Raw genomic sequence first — 26,584 nt, 5'->3', positions numbered from 1 at the left:
TGATCACAGCATGATGATTCAGCATTCGTGATCATGAATCATGAAAACATTTACAGAGTCTGTTTATCAAACTTGACCTCCTTGTCTTCAAAACTGGCAGAAGTATTGAATTCATTTTGCATTATCATTCTGTTCTCCTACCATTGATAAAGGAAAATTCCACATTTGAAACTGGTTTCCACAAACCGCTTTCTACAATGTTTTTTAGATTTCAGTGTAGCAATTGCAAGCACCAAGAAACGTAGTCATTCAATCTATAATTAAACTTAGGTTTTGGTACAATACAAGTTTGCTCCACTGAAATCCTCTTCCTGTCAGCTTGATCATTCAGTGCATTCTTTACTTTACTTCACCCTGTCCAACAAGTTGATAAAAGTTGATAGTATTTACTTTCCAGAATGACTTACTTGGAACTTCAGCATACAGGTGACTTGACGTGTTTTGGCCCTAAAATCAGAGTGCCTCATGCTAAATTTTTACTAATTTTTCCTGTTACCGATTGATTGCGCTAACACTACCTAGATCACCCGGTCATTTACTTACATAGTTACATAGTTAGTCTGGCTGAAAATAAGACCTGTTGACACAATGTGTCATTGTGTCAAAGTCCATCCAGTTCAACCAATAGAAGGGGAAAAAAATTATACAATCCTTTATACACAATCCTATAACCACAGTTGATCCAGAGGAAGGCAAAAAAAAAACAAACAATAAAGCATGATCCAATTTGCTTCAGCAGGGGAACAAATCCCTTCCTGATCCTCCAAGAGGCAACGGGTTATTCCCCAGATCAACTTTACCTTTAAATTTTATTAACCAGTTATATTACATGTATCTAGGAAATAATCCAGGCCTTTTTTAAAACGATCTGCTGAGCTGGCCAGTACCAGCTCTTGAGAGAGTCTATTAAACATTTTCACAGCTCTGCCTTTCTGCATTTGGAGAATACATCTCTTTTCCTCCAGACGTAAAGAGTGACCCTTTGTCCTCTGTGATGACCTTAAAGTGACTAACTCAACACCAAGTTCACTTTATGGACCACTTATGTATTTACACATGTTGATCATATCCCCCCTTAATCTCCTCTTACATTCAGTTCAGCTAAGCTGGGCTCCTTCATGCCCTTGGTTTCCCTTCTCTGCACTTTCTCCACTTCCCCAATGCCCCATATCCTTTTTGTGAACTGGTGGCCAAAACTGAACTGCATATTCCAGATGAGGTCTTACTAATAATTTGTACAGGGGCAAAATGATATATCTCTCTCTCTGCAGTCCATACCTCTTTTAATACAAGAAAGGATTTTGTTTGATTTGTAAACCACAGCTCGGCATTGTATGCTTTTATTAAGCTTATGGTCTACCAGAACACCCAGATCCTTCTCCACCATTGATTCCCTCAGTTGTGCTCCTTCTAGTATGTAATATGCATGCATGTTTTTATCCCCCAAGTGCATAACTTTACATTTATCAACATTAAACCTCATTTGCCACAGAGTTGCCCAATTAAACAGTGCATTGAGGTTGGCTTGTAAGTTGGAGACATCCTGTAAGGACACTATTCCACTGCATAGCTTGGTGTATCTGCAAACACTGAAATAGTACTTTTAATCCCAGACCCTATATCATATGTAAATATATGAAAAAGTAAGGGTCCCAACACTGAACCTTGGGGTACACCATTGATAACCTTAGACCATTCAGAGTATGAATCATTAACCATTACCATTACATTAACACTACTCTCTCAATATGGTCTTTTAGCCAGTTGTATATCCATTTACAAACTGATTTTTTCAAGTCTGTAGCCACTCCTTTGTCTAAGGTTTTGCTTTGCTTACTTCCTCATAAAAAGAAATATGATTTGTTTGACAACTTCTATCTTTCATGAATCCATGGTGTCTGTTGCTTAAAATACTTCTGCCTAGCACGAACTCATCCATGTGGTGTTATATTAAACTCTCCAGTATCTTCTTGGCTCTAGAAGTTAAACTAACAAGAAAGTAGTTATTTAGTAAAGACTTTGATCCCTTTTTAAATATAGGCACCACATTGGCCTTTACGCCAATCCAGTAGAACTATGCCTGTCATTAAACATTCCCTAAAAATTAGAAACAATGGCTTTGAAATGATAGAGCTCAATTCTTTTAAGACATGTGGGTGTATGTCATCTGCTTCAGGTGCTTTATTCACCTTTATGCTGTCTAAATATTTCTGGACCATATCAATTTTGAGCCATAGTGGTTCATTTGGGGCTATGTCAATATCATTCCAATTATGGACTTGAGCTCCCCATGCTCCTTTGAATACACAGAGCTGAAGAAGGTATTTAAAAACGTTTCCTTCTCTTTATCCTCAGTCACCCACTGTAGGTTATTTTCAAAGAGCCTACATGCTCAGACCAGAACTTTTTACTATTAATATATTTGAAGATTTTTGGGGGTTTACCCTACTTTCTTTTGCAATCTGTAGTTCATTTTGAATTTTTGAGGCCCCAATTTCCTTTTTATATATTCCTTTATATTACTTGTAACATTTTAGTGATGATAGTGTTCCTTCATTTTTATATTTTTTAAAGGCTCTTTTCTTATTGTTTATAGCTTTTTTAACTTTGGCCATGAGCCACATTTTATTAAACCCATGAGAATAGATTTTGCAGTGTGTTCACATACAGTCTTTTTGAAGAATACCCATTTCTGTTCTGTGTTCATCAATGCCAATATTCCCTCCCAGTCTAAGACTTGGAGAGCAGCCCTCATCCTTGGAAAATTTTCTCTCTTAATGTTAAGTGTTTTTACCTTTCCAGTATGTGTTTATTTGCCAAAAGTCTTCCCAGCTAATCCAACACATGGAGCACACACTGAACTCAGTAAGCATAAAAAGGATTGTAGAGTGCATGCACAAGCCCAGCCAGGAAGATTTTTGAGAAGTGGGTTGATCTACGTAGTGATCTACATGCTGGATTGGGGACAGGTGAGTATAAGACTGGCAGAGGGGTTTGGGGTTAGGGGGTGCTCAGACTTAAGTATAACTGCACCAAAGATGTAGTTTCCCATTAAAGGCTATGACTAATGACTATTAGTTAAGTCCAAAACATGCAAACTCCTATGTTGACTTGAAGTTATAAATAAAGAGGTATTTTGAAAATTGGATGTTCTACTGCCTTTTGTCACCCTGTTGTAAACTGAAGTGTTCTAAAGGATACAAACTTAGTTTCATTATTTCTTTAACAGAGTTTTTTTGGTTATAATCTAAGCAAAAAACCTTCAGAGAGGGACAGAGGAATGAACTTCCCTTTAAAAGCAAAAGTTAGTCACAAGTTTTACAAATTTCTCATCTATTAATTAAACGTGCTGTTGGTTCTGAACAGATTTCAATCATTTCTCTTTTGGCGGTGGCCCTCGGGTATGATCAACTAGCTGCCATTAAATCTCTAAGGACGTTGAGAGCATTGAGACCTCTACGTGCATTATCAAGATTTGAAGGCATCAGGGTAAGGCTAAGACCTAGGTTGTCACACAGCACAGATTCACTTGTTTTCTTTGTTGTAGGTTCATTTTTATTGCCATGCTTAATTTTGCTCATCAAAAACCAACTGGAGCTCCAACAAAATGTGAGAGTCGGTAAGACCTTGAGGGTGTGTGCTCCATTGTGTCAACAGGTCTCCAACATCTGGTGGATCTTATGTACTTTGTCCTTTCTAATCAGACTTCTTTTTCAGCTTTCTTGCCCACATGGAAGAATTTAGAATGGGTCGATTTCCCCTGGCAAACCAAAGCATACCTCAAACATATATGTGGTGGCAGAAAAATTAGAATTGTTGTTTTTGTTTTTTTATATAGGTGTCACTCGTTAGCTTAGTAGCTAATGCCTTGGGATACTCAGAACTAGGGGCTATTAAGTCCCTAAGGACATTAAGGGCCTTGAGACCACTAAGAGCCCTTTCACGTTTTGAAGGGATGAGGGTAAGAATAAAAAAGAACTTTTAATGCATGTGTAGAAACATGCATGTGTTATCTCATAAGGAATGAAAAATAAACTCAATTGCTTTACCATTACCGCTGTAAAAAACACATCATGTTAGATTTCATATCTAACAACTTGTCTAGGTCTATAATTAAGAAGCCACAAAGCATCTTTTTTTTTTTTTAAAGTGTCATTAAACGCATTAAAACAAGTTTAGCATTACCATCTGAAAATCTAACAATGAAAGTGAAAACATTTAGCTCACATGAAAATAGAGAAGATAAATACTTTTTTTTTTACTACTCTAAGGCGATTAGTGTAGAGTGCTTGCACTGTATTGTGAAGACAAAAAAGGGAGGAGCAAGCAGAAAAAAAAACTTTAGTGAGAGTAAAGGAAAGGGATCAGCTGTCTCACTGTAAGGGGCCTGTCAATCAACCTGCTGGCTCTAGTGGGGAAGCTTCCAGAGGATAGAAGGAAGTGAATGGGGAAACAAAGGAGCTGGCTGAGCATGCACACTGAGTGTGGCAAAATAGGAGCCAGGGGTTTCGGCTGCCATATCGTTGCCACAGACAGAATAAAGGTCCATGGGAAAGGCAGGATCAACCAGGTATTTACTAGTGCACAACACTTTGTAAGCTTCTGCACATTGGTTTAGAACATACTTTTAAAAACATAGACATACAAGTTTTGGGTTTAATGACACTTTAAGTTAATAATACAAGTAATGAAGTAAAATGTATGTGTTTTACCACAATTTGAATAATGTTACCGATAATGTATGAGTTGACATGCAGAGATAAATTGGCTTTAATTTTAGCACCACTGGGTTCACTGTCAAATTATTTGCTTCACACCATTAAAATATGGCTATTTCTTAAAACAAAAGTATGGATAGATTTTGTATTCATTATAATCCAAGCAAAGAAAAGATGCCTCTAAGTGTAGAAGTAAAACAGTTTAATATCCCCAGCGGGATTAAAAACACTTACAAAAGGCAAAAATGGCACATCATGACAATTGGTGGAATGGTGGATTCTTCAGCATCGGAAGGGGTCACAGCGGAAAGGAATCCCCAGGCTGTTATTTGGGTGGTAACACCGAGTCCAGTCAGGATCAGCAGCGGGGTGTTTAGAACGCTGGAGCCGCCGGCGGAAGTGGCGAAGTCCGGGAACAGGAAGAGAGGACCCGGAAATGATGTCATCACTGAGGGACAGCAAACAGCCTGGACCGCAAACGGATGTGGTCATAAGAAAGGGACGCGTTTCGGAATTCCATCTGGTTCCTTTATCAATCTATGACCATGGGGGTGGCTACACACAATTTATACTCTCTGAGCTGGCCGTCGGTGGGGACAGGAACAAGAGAGGAGGAAAAGGCAAATAGAAATAGCGTTCTAACCAATACCAATAATAAGTCAAGGAAATATATATTGAGAAGTGTGTATATAAAAATATGATAACATTTTAATAGAAATAAAAAATAATAATGAAAAAAATAATAAATAATAAATAAAAAATGTAAAAAATAAAAAAATATATTGATTAATGAGCGAGATAAAAGTATATGAATAAAAATATGTGTATATATATATATATATATATATATATATATAAATGTAAAATTTCATTATAATTATAATTCCTGGAGGGTATTTTTTATAGTGTTTTTATAGTGTTCTACCTTTTTATTAGGCTTTTGTAATTCCTGCTTTATTGTGCTTCACAAGCAGTTGAAAGATATGAGGAGAGAGCTCAGTGTGTCGCTGTCCAAATTTACATGCTGTGGCAGCTCTGGAGCGGTAAACAAAATAAACAAAAAAAAAAAGGTCAATATCTGCCTCTGGTTTCTAGCATGGTTATCTGGATTAGAAATCTGGCAGAATCAGGAACCAGACTGAATAAGGTTAAAATAAATTTTTTAAGACAAATTACACACTTCCAACACCAAGCCCAGTAAATCATAAACGATGCAAGTGACAGATAAACGTGACAGTGAAAAAACCCCAAATAATAATCTAACTATATGCAAAATGGAAGGAGCACATGTGAGCAGAACAAGGACAGGAGACAAGGGGAGCAGGGAGCCAGGTACTGAGAGTGGGAAGCAAGGAGCAGATCTCAAGGTCAGGTACAGGAGTAAGGATTAGGATCAGTATCAGGCAGAGACACAACTGCAGGAAGAACACTGAAGCATTGAACTCCAGTCAAGGGCGGACTTATATACCCCCCAGCAGTACACATCAGATGCATAATTACTTGTACAGTCCAGCTGCTGGGAAACACCCACTGGTAGCCACCAGAACTATGCACTTCGATTCCAGGAAAAACAGTGCCACCAGTAGGTGACTCAAGTAATGACACAGGTCCTGACATTAAAGTGGAGTTCCACCCAAACATGGAACTTCTGCCTTAAGTGATGGTGACCCCCTGACATGCCGTATTTGGCATGTCATTTTTGTGGGGGGGCAGCGGATAGCCTCTTTTTAGAGGCATCCAGCTTCCACTTCCTCCCGGGGCACCGCGGCACCGGAAGGAAGTTCACCTCTCCCCCTTCCCTCCCTGCAATCTTCTGGGACACGTCACAGGTCCCAGAAGATTGCCCGGCCATTCACAGCACGCAGTGCATGCCCAGCCCACAGTAAGAATTCCGGTGGAGTGGAGAGCTAGGCTTCGTATGCCCGCATAGCTGGACCATGGGACAGGTGAGTGTCCGATTATTAAAAGTCAGCAGCTACACTTTTTGTGGCTGTTGACTTTTATTCATTTATTTTTGGCAGAACTCCGCTTTAACACATTTTATTGAAGGTAACAAAGTTTGCACTTACTTGTACTTCAGCTGCTTGCTCTCATTTCCACTTAAAGTCAACCATTGTATATAGCTAGCCATTGTATTGTAAGTTGAACCCAAGCAGTTTATAAAGACCCAACAAACATGTAAGCTATGTTCACCAATGAGGAGTTGTTTGCTAACTGTAGAAGTCAATAAATTGTTTAACACCAACCAAATTTAAAAAAAGAACATAACAAAAATCTGTGGGCCAGCCCAGTTTGTCTCTGCATATTCATGACATCATCAGTAACTACCAAAAGAAAGTTGTAGGCATCTACAACACTGCCATATGTTTAATATGCAAGCTGCAATTATAGAAGGAAAACAATTAAGGTACCCAAAGTCATGTGGTGCCAACATACTTTTTGTACTTAATCTGATGTGCAGATTTTGCTATTCAATGCTGCACATTCATTTGTTTTACTGCAATATGTATTTGCATACACAAACTATTGAAAATTGTTGCTTTTATGAGAACACTTTATTCCATGCATGAATCTTTTCTATTCTATAGAAACTAGAAATGTACGTCTGAAGCTTGTACTACAATAAATACAAATAATTTGAATTTAATTTTGTAAGGGCAACAGTGTCAGATTGAAATATTTATGGCTCAGTGGGAGATTCTCTTTGTTGATTACAACTTTGTTTGCTACAGTCTGAAGTAAAAGAAGTAAAATTTAAAGTTTGATTAGAACAAATTTGCGGAGAAATGAGGAAATGAAAACTTGACACATGCCATGTCAACAAACTATTCTAATTTCCTAGGAGAATGCTCTTATTGACCAATGTGCTGCTTTTATTATATAGTGGAATGTTGGATGGGTGGGGCTTAGCTACACCTCATGTGGCTTAATTCCCAAGAAAGAAAATTTGAAGTATCTGTTCTTAGGATATCTAGATATAAGATATGCAAAGGCTAGTTTAAAAGAAAGTGAACTTCGACAAAATACCCTATGAGAATTTACATCAAAGCGGAGTTCCACCCAAAAGTGGAAATTAGGCTCATTTGTCTCCTCCCCCCTCTGGTGCCACATTTGGCACCTTTAGGGGGGGAGGGAGCGGATACTATCTTTGACAGGTACCGTATCCCCACTTTCGGGAGACCGGCCGCGGCGCATTACGTCAGCAGCTTGGCTCCCTCCTCTTTCCTCCGCCACCGGGTCAGTAGGAGAGCGCAGCAGTGCCTCGCACATGTGCAGCAGGATCCCGGTGTGAAGCCGTAATGCTTCACTACCGGGTTCCCTTACCGGCAATGGTGGCGGCAGCACCCGACAGCTGATGGGGACACCGGGCCGCGGCGCATTACGTCAGCAGCTCGGTTACCTCCTCCTTCCCCCGCCACCAGGCCAGTAGGACAGCGCAGCTATGCCTCACGCATGCACAGTAGGGACCTGGTGTAAAGCCGTAATGCTTCACTACCGGGTTCCCTTACCGGCAATGGCGGCGGCAGCACCCAACATCTGATGGAATCATCAGCTGCGGTGTCAACATCGCTGGGCTCCAGGACAAGTAAGTGTCCTATTATTAAAAGTTAGCAGCTGCAGTATTTGTAGCTGCTGGCTTTTACTTTTTGCAGGGGTGGGTGGACCTCCGCTTTAAGACTGGGTTCACATGGCAAACTGGCAAACTGCATGCCGGTTACCCTGCATCCAATTCACATGACTGTAGAGTGTGCCCGGCTCTCATTGGAGCCAGTTCACACAGCTCCGGGGTGGCATGTGGAAAGGGTCTTGTGCTTCTTTGGGTCTGTATCAGGTGCGAATTCAGGCAAAAATTCTGACCTGATTCGCACCTGAATCTGAACAGGGATGCACCGGACCCCCTGCTGTGAGCCGCGGCCACAGTATGTGTAAACCCAGGCTTAGGCATACTTTTTCCAATAGAATTCCTATAGGACAGGGATATGCAATTAGCATAGCAAGACTCTGACAACCACAAGCATGACTTCCAGAGGCAGAGGCATGATGGGACTTGTAGTTCTGCAACAGCTGGAGGTCCGCTAATTGCATATCCCTGCTATAGGACATTAGTGCTTCATTCTAAATTGTTAGTGTGTTACCGATACCTTTAGGAGTACAGCTCTAGCTCATAAGTCCAGATTTTTATAGCCTGCCTTTGTATTGTGACTGTTTGACAACATTCTAAGCTGAACGACAACTTCATAGTTATGCTTGTACTCTAGTTTGGACTTTTAAATGTAAAAGTTCTGCCTAACAGAAGACACCAAATTGTTACAGCTACTGCCCTTTTAACCAAAGGGTTAAACGTATTTTCTGTGTCCCTGACTGATTTAGTTTCACAATGTTGCTGGGGGCAGACTTTTCCTAACTAAACTGTGCCAACTTCCATTTCAACACCCAATGAGACTGCTTCAGTAGAAAGAAAGGGCATGCTCATTGGACAGACATATGGCAGTTAGTGGACCCTTGAAGTCAGGGAAGGTCAGGTCCCAGTAACAAGGTGACACTAAATTAGAGAGGAGCAAAGAAGAGTCAAGTTTGTTTGCTAATAAAGGCTATAGTAGATTTTTTTTTTATGTGTGTTCTTAGCAGCTTTGGCACTTGGTATATCCATAGAATTTTCATCAGCAAATGCAGGTGAAATTCTGTTTACCTTTATGGCAGAAGGATATTGTTATGTACATATAATGCAACTCAGACCTGGGCAAGGTTTGGAGTACAAAGCACCCAGTTGCATCCTTGTGGTAAATGAAAGACTTCTGCAGTGTGTATACAACTCTCATTCACCTTAAAGCAGACATAAGTGCTGTGGAGAGTTCTTGCCATAACATGCAGGTATACATAGCATATTTGCACATTACTGCACACTTACCCCCTAGTTTGCCCTTCTCCTCCACTGACAGTTTGAGGCTACAGTTGCAACTCCATGCTCCGCTGTTGCCATCTTCCTCACTGCTTCTTACTAAATCCTCAACCCTCTTTTTGCCATTGGACAGCCATTGATGATCATTCCCTACATCTGGTTCTATTCTCACGTTGTTGAGAAAAAACTGGCATTTACACTTCAGGGTGCATACACCATGCGGTTTACATTTAAAAAAAACTGCTGGAGCATGTGGCAAAAGTTTTTTGGCAAAAAGATTTTGCATGTCACCTTTGCCCAAAACCTCATGTTCCTAGCAATTTTTTAATTATGGGCCTTTAGTTACACTTTATTAGTGTATCAGGGTTTTTTGCACCTGCTAAATGATTTCAAGCACCAGCCCCTCCGTGATTACAGAAGTGCACACTCCCTGCAGCAGTCCAGAATATTAGTTCTGGATAGAGATAGCCTTTAATATAATATGGATATACTGGGAATCAACAGCTGTATACAGAAAATCTTGCTATGGCACTTTCAGAAGCACCTTCTGGATATCAATAGCGAGTATGTTATAGGGGCCTGTATTTCATAACTTATTATTAAGATGCAAAGGTCAAAGAAAATCATGTTACCAGAAATAAAGATTCTTTATTTAAACAAAGGTTCTTATACTATACATACATTTATGACAGACTTAAATTTCATTCTGAGAAGTTAATTTTATGTATTATATTATAATACTGATTTGTAGCTTTCAGCACACAGTTTACCTTTTAAAAGTTAGAAAATGAATAATGACTGGAATGAGCTTCAGAAATCGAGTGCATTATTTATTTAGGTATGTCATAAAAGGCATATGAGCAAGCTCTTAGACTGCCCCCTAATTTTATTTGAAGAAACAAAATGTAATGATTTGCATTTATATATTGATTCATAAAGGGCATTTGCACATAATAAAAAGGGTGATTCTAAAAATACATGCAACAGTTTCTGTTTGGTTTTGCTGATCTTTGTGTCAGTGATGTATGCCACAGATGACTCACAGTTATTGATGCAGTCATTTTTCTGTTGCCTGTGGCATTCATAAGTTTTAAATACGGCATTGTGTCAGTCATTGCCATATAGTATGGTTTATAATTAAAACAGTTAAGGAGTGAAGCCATGGTGATAATTTGTTGCAGATATCATTGTGGAAAGTATAGATTGTATTAGTTTTTCTTTTTAGGCTAACACATAACAACTAGTAGGACAGTAAAAGAATAACTTTATGCTAAATCTATGATTATCTTTATTTTATATTACCTATATCACCCAATAATACTGTACAGCCGTGGCCAAAAGTTTTTAGAATGATACAAATATTAATTTTCACAAAGTCTGCTGCCTCCGTTTTTATGACGGCAATTTGCATATACTCCAAAATGTTATGAAGAGTGATCAGATTAATTGCAATTAATTGCAAAGTCCCTCTTTGTTATAAAAATGAACTTAATCCCCCCCAAAAAACATTTCCAATGCACTTGTGAATAAGGCTTCAGGGTGCCCAAGAAAGTCCAACAAGCGCCAAGATCATTTCCTACAGTTGATTCAGCTGTGTAATCAGGGCACCACCAGTGCAGAGCTTGCTCAGGAATGGCAGCAGACAGGTGTGAGTGCATCTGCATGCACAGTGAGGCAAAGACTTTTGGAGGATGGCCAAGCAGCAAAGAAGCCACTTCTCTCCAGGAAACTATCAGGGACAGACTAATGTTCTGCAAAATGCACAGGGATTGGACTGCTGAGGACTGGGGTAAAGTTATTTTCTTTGATGAATCCCCTTTCCGATTGTTTGGGGCATCCAGAAAAAACCTTTACCATAGTAACATCTAACAAAAAGATCTAAAAATACTGAAGCAGCAGACTTTGTGAACATTAATATTTGTGTCATTCTCAAAACTTTTGGCTGTACCTTCAAGACATTTTCAGGAAGGCCATTGGGACATACATACGCCAATCAGCCATAACTTTATAACCACCCACCATAACTTGTTGAAGCATGGACTCCGCTAGACCTCTAAAGGTATGCTGTGGTATCTGGTACAAAGCCGTCAGTAGCAGATCCTTTAAGTCCTATAAGTTGCAAGGAGCGGCTGCCATGGATTGGGCTTGTTTTTCCTGTACATCCCACAGATGTCAACACCTCAAACTTGTTGCTGTGTTCCTCAAACTGTTCTTGAATTCATCAGACCAATCCACCCTCTTCCATTGTTCTGCGGTCTAGTTCTAAAGCTCATGTGCCCATTGAAGGTGCTTTTGGCTCTAGACACAGGTCAGCATTGGCACTCTGACCAGTCTATGGAGACCCATATGGGTCAAACTGCAATGCACTGTGTGTTTTGACACTTCTCTATCAGAACCAGCATTAACTTTTACAGCAACTTGAGCTCTTCTATTGGATTGGACTTCACTTCACATGTGCATCAATGATCTTTGGCCATCCGTGATCCTGTTGTCAGATCTCTGGTTTTCCTTCCTTGGACCACTTTTAGTAGGTCCTGACCACTGCAGACCAGGAACGTCCCTCAAAAGCTGAGATTTTGGAGATACTCTGACCCAGTCAGCCATTACAATTTGGCCCACTAAAATCCTTATACGTGCCCATTTTTTTGCTTTCAACAAATCAACTTAAGGGACAACATGTTCACGTGCTCATATAAAAAGTTAGTGCACCGCTAAAATAATAAATGTGAATCAATAAAAGTTCTTAGGTACAGGCAAGCCACAATGGGTGTTCACTCGTGATGCAAATTTTCATGCAGGTGACAACGTACAGAACCTCCACCACTGATGACACTAGCCCCTCACCTCATAGCATGAACCCCTGAATAAACAGTCAGGTCAAATGCGCTTTCCCATACAGGGTTAATGAATTACTTTCCATTAGGTCTAGATCACAGGCAGCACTGATACATTCCACTGGTCTTGATTTCCTTATTGGGATGAACAGAACTCCACCCCGGCAAGGTACAGTACATGGAATAAAGGAACAAATATAGCGCTCTCTGCAGTGCCATCTTAAGAGCATTAGAGGCCCCCGGGCAATACAGTGCACTGGGGCCCTGTCTACATAATCACTCACGATTGCCCATCAAATGCAGCTTTACTGTGCCTGTGAATGCAGCCTCACCCTGCCCGTGAATGCAGCCTCACTGTGCCCATCAAATGCAGCCTCACTGTGTCCATGAATGCAGCCTCACTGTGCCCACCATTGCAGCCTCACTGTGCCTATGAATGCAGCCTCACTGTGCCCACCATTGCAGCCTCACTGTGCCCATGAATGCAGCCTCACTGTACCCACCATTGCAGCCTCATTGTGCCCATGAATGCAGCCTCACTGTGCCCACCATTTCAGCCTCACTGTGCCCACCATTGCAGCCTCACTGTGCCCGTGATTGCAGCCTCACTATGCCCGTGAATGCAGCCTCACTGTGCCCACCATTGCAGACTCACTGTGCCTGTGAATGCAGCCTCACTGTGCCCACCATTGCAGACTCACTCTGCCTGTGAATGCCGCCTCACTGTGCCCACCATTGCAGACTCACTGTGCCCACCATTGCACCCTCACTGTGCCCACCATTACAGCCTCACTGTGCCCATGAATGCAGTCTCACTGTGCCCACAATTGCCCCCTCACTGTGCCCATGAATGCAGCATCACTGTGCCAATTAATACAGACTCACTATCACCTGGTAACACACACACAGCGGGCATCTCTTCCTGTGTATCACGGAGCTCGCTGGGTCTGTGTTTAGCGGCCGCGCTGTAACAAGGTCCCACCCCCTAGACCGGCTCGTGTGATAGGTGGTACACAGATTCAATCTACTATTACATAAGCCGGTCTAGGGGGGCAGGACCTTGTTACAGCGCGGCCGCCGAACACAGACCCACCTAGCTCCGTGATACACAGGAGGAGCAGAGAGGGAAAGAGCGGAGCGCTGCAGCCTTAACTCATAGCGGCCCCAATTTCCCGGTATCCTGGTAGGCCAGTCCGGCCCATCATGCCCATGCGAAAAGACAGCCCTGGCTCTCTGCGTCCAACAGACATAAATATTATCAGAAAAGCTTGGGGGCTAGGCAGGAGGCAGGTGGCAGGCAGAAGCGAAGTACAGGCTTAGGTCAGAATTCAGAAAGTAAATACAAAGACAGTATATATCTATATATCTAGATATATCTATATATAGATAGATATATACTAGAATTTTACAAGACTATATACAATATACAGATAAACAAGACTATAAATATATATATATATATATATATATATATATATATATATATATATATATATATATACACACACAATACTTTTAAGATGTGATATCAGACATGAATGCCATAGACTAAGAACAAACAAAAAAAAAAGATTGAAACAATATCAATGTTACAATACATCATATATTAATCCTCCTAAAGTGCCCTCAAACCTTACTGCACAGGTAACTGGGATATTTCTGTAATCTTATTACATAGTAACATAGTTTGTCAGGTTGAAAAAAGACATAAGTCCATCTGGTTAAACCAAAAAAGAAAAGAGAAATACAATCCCATATACAAAATTCTTCACCCACAGTTGATCCAGGGGAAGGGGAAAACCCCCCTCAAAGCATGCTCCAATTTGCTACAGCAGGGGAAAAATTCCTTCCTGATCCCCCCAGAGGCAATCAGATTTTCCTTGGATCAACTTTACCTATCAATGTCAGTACCCAGTTATTTTATGTACATTTAGGAAAGAATCCAGGCCTTTTTTTTAAAGCAAACTACTGAGCTGGCCAGAACCACCTCTGGAGGGAGTCTATGCCACATTTTCACAGCTCTTACCACTGTAAAGAAACCTTTCTGTATTTGGAGATTAAGGGCTCTTTCACAAGGGACGGATCCATGATGATCTGCCCCGTGAACATCAGCTTACTCAGCGGGGATCACTGTGCAGCAACGGACCTGTCAGAGCGCCGCTCTCCCCTATGGGGGATCGGATGACGATGGACCGTAGATATCCGTCGTCACCCGATCCGATCTGAAACGGATGGAAAAGTAGGTTTTTCCTCCGCTACACTTTTTCGCATATGTGAGTAGCGCCCGCATATGAAAACGGTGTTCAGACCACACATGTGAGATATCACAGCGATCGTTAGAGCAAGAGCAATAATTCTAGCCCTAGACCTCCTCTGTATCTCTAAACATGCAACCTGTAGAATTTTTTAAACGTCACCTTTGGAGATTTTTAAGGATAAAAGTTTGTTGCAGCGGCGCAATTTTGAAGCGTGACATGTTGGGTATCAAATTATTCGGTGTAACACCATCTTTCCCAATATAAAAAAAATTGGTCTAACTTTACTGTTGTTTACTGTTTTAATTAAAAAAAGTGTATTTTTTTCCAAAAAAAGTGGAAAGGACCGCTGCGCAAATACGGTGTGACAAAGTATTGCAATGACCGCTATTTTATTCTCTAGGGTGTTAGAAAAAAATATATATAATGTTTGGAGGTTCTAAGTAATTTTTTAGCAAAAAAAAAATTATTTTAACTTGTAAACAACAAGTTTGAAAAATAGGCCCAATCCTTAAGTGGTTAAAAAAAACTGATTCTTGCAGTGAGATGCTGATCACGCTCAACATGTTTTTCAGCTCAGAGATCTGCTATATCAGAAAATATAGCAAGTGATATGATATAATACTATAATAATGCATAAAAAATTATATTAATAATGTTTATTGGTTAACCCTGAAAACACATATTACACATTACAATGTTATACATCCAAAATAACTTACAAATGTCTAAGAACATATATATCCACATATTGACACAATGGATTTGGGTGTATCTTCTATCTAAGGTAGGCCACAGATGAAAAAAAAAATAGTCCTGAACACCAGTCTAGTGTAGTGCTCTTAGCACACAACCTCCTGCTGCTGTGAACACTGCATTAAAGCCCACCTTTCTTGCCGCCATCTATATTTCCCTTATGCGATAGGCAAGATGTTAAATCCTCACATAGAAATGTATTCACTGTCTGATTACATTTACAACCATAGCATAAGTCATTTGGTGCCTCACATATAAATGTATCCCTGCTATTGCACTGCCCTATCAGAATTGAGTGTCATTTCTGCTGAACTGGCACATACCTGTGTGTGGATCCCGAGATGATGAATTTGGCTTCTTGCACAGTTCCTCTCGAAGCACCCCTGGAAGTTAAGGCCTGCAAGGGTGATGGCAGTGCCAGAGTGAGGATTATGAAGACTGGAACTGGGGAGCGCTGCTATCAGATGAATGAGGGTTCACCTGGCACACCATCGAAACACCTAGTTTAGCTGTAAGTGGAGTCAATTCATAAGCCAGGTCAGTAACAGCTGAGCAAGAAGGCACCAAATCATAGGAAAGATTTGTAGTTAGGAACAACCAGAGCAGATGGGCAGATTCTTGGTTAGTTGTCTAGTCTGAGGTTGGTAACAGAGATGGACAGTAAACATAGGCAGAAAAGGGTAAACCAAAAACAGGTCAGGTTGAAGTCGAGTCAATAGCAAGGTCAGTATAAGTTTCAGGATTAGGAGCTCTATGCACATTAGCCTGACAGCTGGCATGATGTTCCTTACATTAACTCACACCTTTCCTAAGAGATTACATCCATCCCTGCTTTTCTTGAGGCTTTCACGCACCCACTCCTATCATTGCCAACTTAACACGCTACCCTGAGTGAATCTACTTTCAGTTTTCACACTTACATCCACAAAGGTCTTCTCCAGCATGGCTCTAGAACTCTTTTTGGTTGCAAGAATCGTGCCACTGATAATTGAAGGTTCTCGGAATAATCAATAGATAACAGTACAGTTCCAGTTAGCACACCAAGGTTAAAATCAGTTTCTAACAAAGTCAAAGTTGATAGAAGAGTTCAAGCCCATGTAAGAGCAGCCATGTAAGCAAACCTTTTCCGTCTGTTGGATAAATGAACACCTGGCTGTAGTAGCCATTGCCAAACATATGCCCTCAACAAGGTTAGCCCTCCTTAGCCCTGTCATCAGTCTCTGGACATGTTCCAAACTATGGGAAGCACTGCTTTAGTGTAAAACACACTAAAAAGCATCACTGACATAGATCCTTTAATATATCTGAGTTTTTAGCTGACGTACAGAACATAAGAGGCCAGTAGATATGCCCTTGTGCTTAGAGTTTGCTCTATTTATAAACAATACATATTGCACGTCAGTATTGACACTGTAAACCTGCCTTTAGCTAAGCCAGCATGCATTTCTATTCTTGGCCTTGTTACAGCAGACAGCACCACTTCTAACTGTATGAAATTCTGAAGTATTAGATAAAATTGCTGTTCATTAAAATTCAGATATGCAGCACCATGGTAACCAAGCACAGCACAGCTGATATGACTTATTTTTCTACTTGATGGTTTAGAAATTGGGATGTTTTTCCTCAAGCAACAAAATTTGAACAGTCTGGAAATTCTTGGAACTTCATTGCTAGATTAATAGGACTGCTCTTGATTGTTGGGAATTAGAGGAAAGAAAAACATACAGTGCAGGAAGCATTTTTACAGTAAAGCAAATGTAAAAACGAAAACAGTGGCTGCTGTAGGCAAAGAAGACCTCGAGATGTTTAGAACTTTGGAAAAGGAGGTTTGGTGTGTAATAAATAACTGGAGGTTCTCAGGATATCCAAACCTATTGCTGAAGCTCAGATAACTTCTGACTGCCTTGCTGTCACTGTATTATAATCATTTATGTAGCTTCATCATATCCTGTGGCATTGTACAAATAAGGTACTACAAACAATGGTAAATACCGGTAATACAGAAACAGTACAACAAGTACTGTACACATACTGGGAAAATATGATGTAAAAGGAGATCCCAGCCCATGTGAACTTATACTCAACACAGTTATCCAGTAGTGCAGTGGATATTGGTGAATACTGTCACCAGCCCATATTAACAAATGTCAAATTGCATTCAGGAGAGGAGATAGTTACATAGTTAGTCAGGCTGAAAAAACACACAAGTCTATCTAGTTCAACCAATAAAAGAGGGGGGGGTCTATTCCACATTTTCACAGCTCTTATTGTGAAGAAGCCTTTACATATTTGGAGATTAAATCTCTTTTCCTCTAGACATAAAGAGTGCCCCCTTGTTCTCTGTGATGACTTTAAAGTGAATAACTCAACACCAAGTTCACTATATGGACCACTTACTGTATGTATTTGTACATGTTTATCATATCCCCCCTTATTCCCCTCTTCCCAAGAGAGAATAAATTCAGGTCAGCTAATCTTTCCTCATAGCTGAGCTCCTCCATGCCTCTTATCAGTTTGATTGCCCTTCTCTGCACTTTCTCCAGTTGCCCGATATCCTTTTTGAGAACTGGTGCCCAAAACTTAACTGCATATTCCAGATGAGATCTTTCTAATGGTTTGTACAGGGGCAAAATGATATCTCGCTCTCTGGAGTCCATAGCTCTCTTAATACAAGAAAGGATTTTGCTTTCTTTGGAAACCGCAGCTTGGCATTACATGTTATTATTAACCTCCCTGGCGGTATGATTATTTCAGATTTTGGGTGCTGAAAGCGGTACCATTATTTTGCACAGAAATTTGGCATTTTATATTGTAGGCCTGTAATTCTTAGGAATAGTTCACTTAAATCTGTCCAAACAAGAGTCTAGTAGACATCCCGGGTATGATAAAGTTTGAAAAACGAAATAAAAAATTATAATATAATAAATAACTATAAATAATTATAACAAATAATAATATAATAATAATAAAAATTATTCAATAATGTAATCAAATCAAAAACACTGAAATTTGCTCAGTTGCAGAATTGTCGCTTTCGTTACTTTTAGTGTTTGATGACGGATCTCCCCACAAATCACTATCGCTCAATTCTGCGAGTGATTCTATTTTATTATCGCTGTTTTCTAGCTGGTCTAAAGTTTTGGTTGCTATGGACAATCTCCAGTTTCCAGGCAGAAAGAACAGTTTTTATATATATAAAACTGCATGCAGGACACTGGGCAGACCACTAGGGACAAAGGGGATGTGTCATTATTTGATACAGTACTGTAATCTGTAAGATTACAGTATACTGTATCTGTACTGTGTGTTTCACTTTTTGAATTTGCCGCCGAACTCCGTCCCCGTGCGTCGCAACGCTCGCAGGGAACGGAGCTCGGCACTGTGAATCGAGCGAGACACAGCGGCTCGCCGATCACAGCGGGGAGACATCGCAGGATCCAGGAGATAAGGTAAGTAAACTCTTCCTGGATCCTGCGATGCGATCCCGAGTCTGGCTCGGGGATACCGCTTTTGGTATGAAAAATCCACCCCGAGCCAGACTCGGGAATACCGCCAGGGGGGTTAAGCTTATGATCTACCTAAACACCCAGATCCTTCTCCACCATTGATTCCCCAAGTTGTACACTAGTACAAGTATTACTAGTACTAGTGTACAAGTACTAGTATTAGTACTAGTATTTATGATGCATGCATATTCTTAGCCTCCAAGTGCATAACTTTACATTTATCAACATTAAACTTCATTTGCCACCTAGTTGCCCAATTAAACAGTGTATTGAGTTACATTCATGACTATCGCTACCAGACCACCACAGCTGCTACTTCTATCTTTTTTCCCCAAATCCTCTCTATGGGGTTGATTTACTAAAGTCTGTTCATTTTGCAAGGGACATTTCACTTTGCAAAGGCATCTTTCTCAAGCTTAGTTAATGTGGTGAAGCTGTGATGACAAATCATCCAATCATATGCAAACAAAAATACAGATTTGTTTTATTTTCCTTGCAAGTTATTGGGTGTTCTTTGCAAAGATATTATTTACTACCTAGCTTAATTTCTTTCAGTAAATCAGTTTATGTACACGTTGATTTACTAAAACCGCAGAGTGCTAAATCTACTGCAGCTGGGCATGTTAACCAATCAACTTCTAACTTCAACTTGTCCAATTAAGCTTTGACAAGAAACACCTGGAATTTAATTGGTTTCTATGCAGAGCTGCACCAGATTTTGCACTCTCCAGTTTTAGTAAATCAACCCCACTGTATTTTGACTGTTCATGGGTATACAATAGCCATCCCATCACTGGGAGCTGGACTGTCCTGCAGACAAGTTGGTGATGAACAAATGAGGCATTCATAAGTAAACATGAGAGCAGTTTCTTTGAACAGTTTCCTTTCCTGTAAATCAGACAGTTTAAGAGAACAAAAGTAAAAAAAAATATTTCTTTCTAAAAAGCAGTCTGCATGATCTACAGCTACAGGTGCCTGCACTGATACCAGTGGTATGATACTGCTATTAGATTTCATGCCTTTAGGTACATTAACTCTGGTTTCTGGATGATCCCTAGGCAACTGTTGATTTTTATGGTTCCAAGTTGCTAGCTGTGCACTTGTTTAATATTTTCCCAGAATGGACTTAGGGAAAAAGCACAGTACAATAGGAAATTAAGACCTGAGATCTAAAGCTGGGGGGAAAATCCTGCAATCACAGAGAGAAAGTTCATACAAACTCCACCGAGACAGTAGGGTTGATTTACTAAAGTACAATGTAAGACAGGCTCAGTTTCCTGTATGGTTCAACATTTTATGTTATTAGAAACTTGATCCAGGCCTTCTCATTTTGTAGGTTTTGTGAGTGGGAAGGTTGAGCTCAGTATGGCCTCATGGTCATTAAGATATTTGCTTTTCCAAAGATTTTACAGCCAAAGATTGTATATGAGGTCTGAGGTCAGTGGATTGGGAGTAGGGATGAATGAGCCTGCCCAGATCCACTTTGCGAAGAGTTTCACAAATCTTGCTTGAAGTTTGCAAACTCTGCAGCAAACCCCACTGATGTCTATTAGGGGTGCAATCTTGTTATTTAATTATGGCTTTTTGTAGGGCTAATAAGAAAGATGGGAAGCTGGTCACTATCCATATACCAATACTAAAATTAAAGAGTAACATCACAAAAAAAAAAAGGCTTATCCATTTTTTTCAAAGTATGGGCTGGCCAGGAGCAAAGGTTATGGACTGCATTATAGGTTTTTCCTTATTTCTGACAGCAAACCCATGGTAGTGGTGAACCCAAACCGTATCCCTAATTGGGATTAACAATTTTAGAAGTAGCAAGATGGGGCAGATATAGATGGACAACTAGAAATGCAGAGAGAGGGATGTGTGTCCCTGGTGTGTAATTCATCTCACATTTACTTGTAGCATATACCTAAGAGTATTGCTGTTTTGTCAGTTTTGTATTCTTAGACTGCAGCTTGGTAAAACATGGACGCCATTTTTAGCACTTGCTTTAGAATGCTGTTAATCCCACCAGTTTCCATCAGACATTTAAAGAGATAATATGCAACCTTATTAATAAATAAATAATTGTGGTACAAGCTTCAGAGGTTAGTTCTGTATAGGTATCCTAAGACTGATATGACATACAGATTTTTTGCATGTTGAACTACAAAAGGGAATATACCACAGCATGGCACAATTGCTTGTTGATGCTGCTGCTGTGCTGACTGTATAAATAATGATAACAAATATGCTTTTACCAATGCATACGTCGTAGTTGATACTAAATTCTCATTCCACTTTATACCATAGAAATATATTAAACTGGTTTAGGATTGTTCATTTAAAGGAGAACTGCTGGCAAATATGTTAGAATACTTTTTAGTTATTAATATTTTGCAACTATTAATGGAAACTTAGATTCACAGTAAAGCACTATGGGTCATTTGCAAAAAGCATATATTTTTGTGACTCGAGAGCTTTGATCCTGTATTTTGAAAACTGTCTATCTGCATCCCAGATCAACCTGTGCTGACTGGACCTTAGTCATCTGGAGAATTCAGCTTTGTATGATGGGCTTTTGTTCACATCAGAACTATTTATTTCCGTATAAAAGTTGTAGGAATGCAAAAGGAGTTTAAAGGTCAGATGCAGGAAAGAAGGAGGTTAAATGCATATGCAATGAATTCTGAATGATCTCAGAAAAGTCTTAAACTGATATAAAAAAACAAGCTGCATTTGTCCAAAGACACAAGCACAATGGCCAATGCAGCTATAGCCCCACTTAGCACACATATACTCAGAAAATCTGTTCTTATCTTGTTGTTTCCCTTTTTCCCTTCTTGCCTTCAGATAGATGGTACCTGTGGCATCTACCACTGCTGCCTATTCCTGCCAACACCTTCTCCATTCATGTATACATGTTTGTTCAGCCCACCCAAGTATTACTGTCTAGAGTAACTTCAGCTGACCCCTTAGTCTGTACAGAACATACAATATTGGATGGGTTTCATTCTGCAAGTGATGTAACAGTTATCCTAGTTGGAGGCCTTCTGGGGATTTGCTGCTATATCAGCAGGCATTCAGGATTTTCTCTATTTAAAGTACACTTCACAGAGTAGATGTGCAAAAATGTTTTAAATACCAGTTTGGAGCATAAAAATATGAATGTGAACTTTAAATGTTTCACTGGATGTAAAATTGGACAGAACCCTTTTGTAAATAACCTCTATTGCTTCCAGATGTTAAAAAAATACTTTAGTTTTATATGGAGTAAGATATTATAGACTTTAAAAGCAGTAACACTGGCAAGTTAAAAGAATTTGCTGCTTAAAGCATAACTCTCAGCCTTCCAGTTCTCCTTTAAAAATCTATCCAAAAATGTTTTTTATATTTTCTACATTTTATCATAATGGTTTTGAAGTGTAAGAATTTTTTTAAATAAGTCATCAGTGTGAGCATCTAAGAATGGCTGACGGTATAGCACAGTCCTTGCTCTGAAATCCAGTTGCTTGTACTGTCCAAAGAAGGGTTTTGTGACTTGACTAATAATGACGTCACAAGTAGGTGAAGTATGATTCTACTCTGATGTACTGTCCTTTCTCATAGTAGTACAGGCACAGGATCTGTTATCTGGACATACGTCAACCCGAAGCTTCTGAAAACCAAGCATCTTTATGCAGCAATGCTATCTACATATTTTAAGCAGATAACTGAACCTGACAAGGATGCTAGATCACTTTAATTTAAATTATAATTATGACTTCCCATTTAAAAAAAAACATGCTCCAGCATTTATTTATAGTGTGAAGGAAGGTCTCCCTATAGTCGCATGTCTGTACAATCCTGAGGATCGATTCTGAGTGGCAACCTCAACCTGGACTCTGACCAGGCCATGGCTAGGGGGCATTACCTGGTCAGAGTCCAGGTTAAGGTTGCCACTCACCATCGATCCTTGGGATTGTACTATAGGGAAACCTTAGCAATTACAGGAGCCGGGATGAGTTTCCTCCCATACCAGCACTCTTAGCGGTGGACAACAAGGACTTCCCCTTTTGAGAGCCTGAGCGGCACACGCATTGGGTCTTTTGGGTCACAGCATTTATGTATACGTGCAGCTGCATTTACAGTTTAGCCTGTCAGTGAAGTCCTTGTAATGCATCTTCCTGTGATGAGGTGACAACTATGATGCACTGCTCCTGAGTTTAGAGCAAAATTGACACTCTCATGTAGGCTGTGCCTGATTGCACTACTTTGGCTGAGAAGATGTTGCAGGGGGTATGGCTATCGGCATTGTCACTTCTGATTCACAAGCCTGTAGCTTGTCAATCAGCAACTTGCCACACCTAGTCCTGCCCACTGCTTTCTGAATTGATAGGACTGCTCCTGTTACTGAAACTCTCCCACTGTGAGCTGCAGTGTCTGGGAGGGAGAGCATGTGAGACATAAATGAAGGAGGATTTGGTTCAGTCAGGGAAGATAAAGTAAGTTATTTGTTTACTTTATGAGTTCTTGTGCATCACATAGTAACTAGATTTGGAACATGTTTAGGCTGTCATACAGGAACCTTTAGTTGTATTTTAAGAGTTAGGTTATTGGTTATAGGTTGAAGTCTGAGATCTTTACAGCAGGGGGACAAAACTTTTTTTGCAGTGCCAAATACTGCAAAGAGAACCACAGTGCTGAAAATTAATGTATACATCTGTAGGCACAACACGACCTCTTCAAAGATTCTCTGATTGACCAGTCTCAGAGTAAGACTTGAGCAGTGGCAGCTGATGCTCACTATTTTTGGGGGGGCGGCACAAACTAACACCAAACCCCCCCCCTACGCGCGGGAGACGGCTGGGGGGCGGTCCTAAGACTCCCTCACCAATAGGGGCTTCTTGATTGGCCGGAAGGAGAATGAGGAAGACAATCGCGAATATCCATTCACTATTGTCACACAAGTGGGTGTGCTCGAGGTGCAGTGCGAACATTGGAATCCATGCGCCCGGCGCCCCACATGTAGATTAGGGGACCAGACGCATGGATGGGGGGGTGGCATCCCTGCGCCCCTTATGGAGCGGCTACCACTGGACTTGAGCATTCAGATTGGATTTCCCCAGGTTTTTGCCACCTTTTAAGATGATGCTGGCCCCGGTGATTTCTGCTCAGTACATGCAACATAATCTGCAGAATGATTGGGGAGCAGATACTCTTTCAGTTTATATCTTATGACTACGGAGTGGGGATTAAGAAGGAAGGTCGGTTGCTCTATGAGAAAGGACAGCTGTATGAGTCATCTGCTAATTCAAAACTATTAAAAAGATATGCAATATTTGACAGTTAAAAGTACATTATTTTATATAATGCATGTCCATCACAATTCCAATCTGCAATTACACTTGGCTGCGTAGAGCATGTGCAGCTAAATTTAAAGTAGTGCATGTTTTGAACTTAAATCTGTGCTGCCTTTTTATAACTACCTTTTGTAATACAAAATTATCCAGCTTATTTTAACTGTCACTCATCCTTCATTTTATTATTTCTTAATATAATTTTGTTTTCTGTTTGGTTTTCTTTAGTCCTTGACATGTTTTTGTTACATTCTTTATTTTAACATTTTATCTCTTTTTTTGTCTGCAGTTTACATTTATGTGAGTTCATCTTTCCACTATCAGGTCTTTATTTTTTTTATATTGTATAGTTTCTCTTTTGTATGTGGTATGTGATTTCTTTCCCACACAATCCATCTGTTTAGTTTTTTTTTAGTTCTCTCCATGTCTGAAAACAGATTGAAAACACAAATTCTCCAAAGCAGCAGAAATGATGTGTCTTTTTTCTTCCTAATTATTATACTAGGTGGTTGTAAATGCACTGATCGGAGCCATTCCCTCCATTATGAACGTGCTTCTGGTTTGTCTGATATTCTGGTTGATTTTCAGTATAATGGGCGTCAATTTGTTTGCGGGAAAGTATTATCATTGCGTTAATACTACTACTGGTGAAATGATCCCAATTAGTAAAGTTGAAAACCAGTCGGACTGTATGCAGCTAATAAAGGCCAATGAAAGTGCGCGGTGGAAGAACGTTAAAGTCAATTTTGATAATGTAGGAGCTGGTTATCTTGCTTTACTCCAAGTGGTAAGTAAAGCAATTTTATTTAATCCTGTTATTTCAGTATTTGTACATGCTCATGATTGTGTGTAGTGAATACTCTTTTTTTTAAATTTAAAGGCCTGTTTCACCAAATTAGACCATATTCTTTTTTTGCATGTGGTTACTGGAAAGTTGAACCACATGTTAGCTTCTTATGCATTGAGGTGAAAAAACTTCTGACACTGTCCGGCCCCCTAGACCCCCCGTTTTATTCACCTGAGCCCGTTCATTCCCTTGGTGGAGACACACTTTACCTCTCTGCCCGGGGTTCTCGGCTCTTGATTGGATAGATTGATAGCACCGCAGCCATTGGCTCCAGCTGCTGTCAATCAAATCCAATGACGCGAGCGGCGGGGGGGGCGGGTCGAGACCTGCTTTCTGTGTCTATGAACGCAAATGCTGGATTCGGGAGCGCACCTGCAAGGTAACCCTCAGGGAGAGCGCTTCTCTTAAGGGGTTTACTGATGTGAGGAGGAGCAGCGAGCGCCGTTGAGGGACCCCAAAAGAACTATGATTGGGGCCACACTGTGCAAAACAAACTGCACAGTGGAGGTAAGTATGATATGTTTGTTATTTAAAAAAAACAAGGGTTTACAACCCCTTTCAAGCTCTTTGGGATGCAAAGAGACACAAGAAGACAACAAACTCACATGTCAGTGTCACAGCCTTCTTATAGAAGAGAATGGCAATATTGGCTTGGCCTGGTTGTAGGAGGTAATACACAAACCACAAAAAATACATTTTAGGGATTCTGTCTCTTCCGCTCTATTCCCAAAGCTGAAATAAGTTTGGGCTTTAAAACTCTCTAAGATCCCTGATGAAGCTCTCTTGCCACATACTGCATGTAACTTACTAAAGGGAAGTCATTTCTACTCTTAACTATGTGTATATGTGTTCATTTAAGACACTCAATTATGCGCAGATAAGTTATAAAGAATGCAAATCGTTTCCTGCATATGATGGAATGAATGATGCAATTACAGACTTTCTTTATTTAAAAAAAAATACTCTTTTAAAGGAAACATTAAAAGTGCCCGTGCTTACCACCATTTGAAAATGGTAGTTGCCTGGCTTAGGTACTTTCTGAGACACTGGTCTGCAAAAGACATGGAATCGGGAATGTCAAGTGAAGACAATATTCCTAATCAGTATATTTGCTCTGGGCAGTTGACTGAGAAAGTGTTAACACCAAAGTGTTAGGATTTCCAGCAGGACTGGTTGGTAACAGACGCCTCCGAACCTTTGCAGTACAGATATATTTTAACCGCTTGCCGACCGGCTCACGCCGATATACGTTGGCAGAAGGGCACATACAGGCATATTAACGTACCTGTACATTGCCCCGTAAGACACGGCTTGTGGGCGCGAGCTCTCCGCCGTGAGCTCGGTGAGTGTAATCGCGGGTTCCGCGGACTCGATGTCTGCGGGGATACCCACGATCATCTCATGGAGAGGAAGAACGGGGAAATGCTGATGTAAACAAGCATTT

General features: G+C 40.3%; 1 protein-coding gene across 5 annotated transcripts in view; it reads left to right on the top strand.

Moving 5' to 3' along the window:
* The window catches only part of LOC141147023 (sodium channel protein type 2 subunit alpha), a 323,489-nt gene that overhangs the window by 273,936 nt on the left and 22,969 nt on the right, over nt 1-26,584 (top strand). For 3 of the 5 annotated variants that reach the window (XM_073633969.1, XM_073633967.1, XM_073633968.1), the window contains 2 exons: nt 3,839-3,961; nt 24,799-25,080. In XM_073633969.1, the coding sequence (XP_073490070.1) occupies nt 3,839-3,961; nt 24,799-25,080 (405 nt within the window). Of the gene's footprint in view, nt 1-3,366; nt 3,490-3,838; nt 3,962-24,798; nt 25,081-26,584 lie in introns of all 5 variants that reach the window. The other 2 variants (XM_073633971.1, XM_073633970.1) reach the window with 1 other exon arrangement.

This window comes from Aquarana catesbeiana, linkage group LG06 (assembly GCF_042186555.1).
Source record: "Aquarana catesbeiana isolate 2022-GZ linkage group LG06, ASM4218655v1, whole genome shotgun sequence".
NCBI classification, from domain to species: Eukaryota; Metazoa; Chordata; class Amphibia; order Anura; family Ranidae; genus Aquarana; species Aquarana catesbeiana.
This window is presented reverse-complemented; position numbering and strand designations above follow the sequence as displayed.